At 50.5% G+C, this 4,697-nt stretch overlaps 1 protein-coding gene across 1 annotated transcript in view; it reads right to left on the reverse strand.

Annotated features, from left to right (window-relative positions):
* Nucleotides 1-289: 289 nt before the first annotated feature.
* Nucleotides 290-4,697, reverse strand: part of sox19b (SRY-box transcription factor 19b) — a 10,038-nt gene continuing 5,630 nt past the window's right edge. The window contains exon 2 of the mRNA XM_066722504.1: nt 290-2,198. Within this exon, the coding sequence (XP_066578601.1) occupies nt 1,952-2,198 (247 nt within the window). The 3' untranslated portion in view covers nt 290-1,951. The remainder of the gene's footprint in view (nt 2,199-4,697) is intronic.

The following is a 4,697-nucleotide window of genomic DNA, read 5'->3' on the forward strand; positions in this document are numbered from 1 at the left end:
AATAGTGCGCAACTGGCAAAAATACATTCTCACCCAAACATTTATTTTAATGCCCGGCGATGGGAGTTCACAGTACACTGCTCTAATGGCTCCGTTGTAAATATAAACCGCGTATTACAATTTAGGACTTTAAACCCCGTAAAAAAAATAAACCGATTCCGTAATCAAATTCCACTCTCCCTGCAAATGTCCCCTAATCCAAAAACTGTGAATGCCCCCGAGTCTACCGGCCACCCACGGAGAAACCCCAGCAGAGCTATAACAAAAGAACGGAAATAAAACAGACATGTTTACAAATTTTAAAACTTTATTACTTTTTTTTTGCTTTTGATCTCATTTTTCTTTAAAAACAACAAATTAAAAAAAAAAAGTTACCCTTAGTATAAGGGTTTAAAAGAAGGAGAAAAAAAAAGACAGTCCTGTACAGTTCACAGCTCCTGACAGCATTCAGAGTATTTACATCATGGCATAAGCTTATTAACACACTAAGATATAAAACGTTACAAAACAAAAAAAAGTCGATGTACAGTTGCACAATTGAATTGCAATGTAAACATTCACGTGTATCATTTTTAATATAAATTACAGTATTTAGACCCTTTGATTGTTTTTTTGTTGTTTTTCTTTTAAATTCATCTTAGTTTAACTATCAAAATCCCTTTTTAAAATGGGTGTAGTCTCCCCCTCTGTGTCCAGCAGGGTCTCCAGCCCTGGTCCTGCAGAGAGACAGTCCAGTCCAGTACAGTATGACAGGGGTCTTCCAGGCTGTCTGCTAGTGGGGAATATCTTGATTAAACAACGAGCCAGGAGAACCACGAGGAAAACAAACTGCAAACATTAGCTGCCAGACTAATGGTCTAAGAGGGAGTGTCTGAGTGAGATGGGGACGGAAAACTGATCCTGTTAAGGGAGTTAACAAAACAGATGACGGAGGAACAGGCGGTACAGAAGCTTCCGGGCCCCCCGAGCGCCGCCACAGTCTCTCCCCCGGGGCCCCGAGCACTGCAACGTTCCCACACACACACAAGGTTCCTTGTTTTGCGTGCTTTGTGTTTTTTGTGGGGGGTCAGGTAACAGCCCAACTGCAAAACTGCATCTGAATGTCTTCCAAGGCCTAATCGCTGGAGTCGATCTGCAGCAGCACCCGTTTACATGAAGGACGTGGGAGGGTCTGAATCATCCAGCCTGCAGTGATGGGAGCAGCAGGGCGTGGCGGGGGGTGGAACGAGGGATGTGCACAAGGGAAAAAAAAAAAAAGTGCAAATCCAGTAACTTTCCTCAGAATTGCATCCCCGAGAAGAGGGAGCAACAGGTTTGAAAGCAGGACTGGATTTCTACTGAAGGAAACAGAAAAAGCATAGTTCGACAAAGTCTGGGTCTGGATTCTGTTCCTCCAAGACCTCCGGCCTCAGTGGCACCTCGGCCCCCCAGGACCCTCGAGCGACTGTCCGGTAGGATTGCCTGATCCTAGTCGAACGGCTCTGAGGTGGCTGCTCATTCACATACACATTTATTTCTAAATCAATCGCGCAATCCCGAGACAACCAGATCCTTCCCTCTCTGGGTTAGAAAGGGAAAAACAGCCGCCACCACCCCGCTCCACTGCTGCCGATTCCCGGTGGGAGAGTCTCGGTCCCTGGGGGGCCCCCCACTGCGCCGTTGCGCTTCACTGAACAAAGTATCTCGGGGCCGAAGGCTGCCCACCCACCTGCCTGTGTGAGCACCCCCAGATCACCCCGCAGGAGTATGGTGGGGCAGGACCAGCGCTGGGGAGGGAGGTGGGGTAATAAGGATGAGAGGGGCATTTAAGTCACCATTGAAAGTAAAAGGAAAAGAAAAATGGCTATGTACACAAGCTCCTTCATCGTGAGATGTCCGGCGATGTAGGGGACGGGGAGCCAGGGCCACGGGGGGACAGGGTGGGAGTGGGGGGTGGGGGGTGGGGAGGGCGTCAGATGTGCGTCAAGGGCACAGTCCCGCTCAGGTAATGCTGCTGGACGCTGCTGTAGCCCCTCTGCGCGGACGGGTCGCTGGAGTCACCGCTGGGGATGTACATGCTGATCATGTCACGCAGGTCGCCCTGGAGGGCCCCCCGGTGGTGGTTGGGGCCCCCGGTGGGGGAGTGTGACACAGGTTCCGGCTTCACCATGGACATGACCGAGCTGGGCTGCTGGGGGCTGCCTCCGTAGGACATGGGGCTGCGGAGAGAGAGGGAGGGAGTAGAGGCGTTAGTCAACTGTCCTTGTCAGAGGACCCCTACAGATACACACCGTCTGTCTAAGACTCCCAGGCAGCTCCAGGAGGGAGCCACCATGGAAAATGTGACTCATCAAATCAGGGAAACCGTTGCAGGTTTAGTTTAGGATCGACGAAAGTTTGTTTAAACTGTTGAGGAAGGAATTAGTCACCTGCTGCTCCCCTCCCCTCCACACAAACCCACCCAAGCACTGCAAAAGACCAGCCCCACCCCCCGTAGTGGCTAGGAACCAAATACCCTGCATCCGAGCTGCCATAGGGGAATGTTTATGTGATGCACACTGACATCAGGACAGCCAATTCAGTTACAGCAACAGAATCCACTTTATAGGGTTTGATATATAAAGTAATGCAATTACTTTTTGTAGGAATAAGTAATGTAACGCGGTATGGTTCCAAAAGGAGTAAAATTAGTTACCGATTAACAATTTCTCGTTACTGCATTACATATTGTAACGATATGGCCTAGTTTCCGTCTTAGCGACCACTTGTTTGTCCTATTTATTTCAAACTCCTATTTATTTCAAATTTCAAACTTTATTTTTGGAAAAAGTTTAATTTTTATTAACGACATTAACTGAAGCACTTGTTTTGTGGCACTATTTGTTAAACTAAATCCCTTATTATAGAAAGGAGACACGTTTAGTTGGACGTGTTGAAATGAAATGAAAAAACTAAATTCATTATTTCGACTGCTTGTGTTGGTGTATCTTTGTAATTGTTTAGTGAGGTCACGCAACATTTGGGGTGTAATGTAAAGTAATCTAAAAGTAATACTTTCCCCAGGGAGTAAGAAGTAGTTTATATGAGTAAAGAGTACAATGTAATATTACTTTTTGATCCCAACACTGGCTGTACTACAATATGCTACACAACAGTCCACACAACACTGGCTCCAGTCTGGGCCCCTATTACTCAAACTGCCAACTTCCAATTAGGGCTGTGATGCAGGCTGGGGGACCTGTGGGGGGGCAGCAGTAGGAACAGAAAGGGCCCAAACCATTACAGTAGGAGGCAGCACGGGGGTAGTGGGGGGGGGGGGGCTGAATGAGCGGCACAAAGCGGGCCTGTTGCCTGAATGGAGGCAGTGTTGCGATGGCGGCCCGGGCGCTCGGAGGCACAGCGCACTGAAAGGGACTCAGGGAAGGGGAGGTGGGGGGGGGGTTGCCGGGGCAGCAGTTGCTATGGAAGCTAACGGCACAAGGACCGGCGGGGGGGGCTTGGCCTTTAAGAAGGAGAGGGACTGGAGTGGGAAGAGTAGACCCCCTCCACCACCCTCCTCACCACAGCCAGTGTGCGAATCGGCTCAGTAGCCCGGGGGGGGGGGAGCCGCTGAGGAATGCAGCCATGTGACCGGCGGACTTTTTCCCCTCCACAGCCGGCACAGCCAAAGCCACCCCCCCACTCCTCCAAAACAAACCTTTAAACCCCCCCCCCACCCACAGTCTAAAGACTTCAGGCCCACTTAGAGAAACCCATCTCGGCCCGATTTGGCCCAGTCGCTGCTCCGATTAAAAGACAGCTGGTCTATTGAGCGGTGGCTGAAGGAGGCTGGCAAGGGGTTTGTCCCCAGTGATCTTATAGTAATAATAATCACATGAAGAACACTTTAAACACAACGCTGCCCTCCTTAACGAATGGCAACGCAAGATTTGCACCTCAAAACAAGCTTGTTGGGGAGAGTGAGGGGAAAGTGAATTCACTTACAACTACGACAGTGCCGTTATGGTTAAGACAACAACTGAGTTCTCTGCATGAACACAGATGCCAGGAAAAATAAAACAAAACATTAAAAGTTATAAATAAGGGGGTGGGGGGGTGAAGTCAAGTTTAAACTCTACACCTGTGCTCCTTCGAGTCCGAACACATCAAGGCGGGCAGTTAGACACTGACTCACGCGGGCGGCTCGGAGCCACAGATCCCCACGCCAGCTCTCCTAGAACCCCCCCCCACCCAGTGCCTGAGCTGGGGTCCTCCCAGGCCTACCCTAGGGATGAGGGGGGTGGTTTGAAGACTGCAGGCCGAGACTGAGGGAAGGGGCAGAGGCACATTAATCAGACTGGACAGACTCACTCCGCTCTCACAATGGCTTGTTTGTTTATCCCCACCCCACCCCACCCCAGAAGCACCTTCAGCCCTTGGCTATAAGGTTTCCTGCTCTGTCCAGCGATTCAGGAGTGACCATGGACCGGTCAGTGGCCTAGGAACCTGGACTTTCGACACATGACTACACTGGACTTTCCCTCCCAGTCTCTTTGTGCATCTCTCCCTTTCATTGGGGTGTTTGTAACTGGGCCGGGGTTTGTGCCACCCAAGCCAGGCCCAGCAGCACTTCCCGGTGCCAGCAGTGCCAGGTGTTGCTGGGAATCACTGGCCGAGATCGCAGCGCTTCCTGCCAGCTCAGACCGAGTCAGATGTGACTGGCTGCCACACACACACAC

This window comes from Amia ocellicauda, chromosome 14 (assembly GCF_036373705.1).
Source record: "Amia ocellicauda isolate fAmiCal2 chromosome 14, fAmiCal2.hap1, whole genome shotgun sequence".
Lineage (NCBI taxonomy): Eukaryota > Metazoa > Chordata > Actinopteri > Amiiformes > Amiidae > Amia > Amia ocellicauda.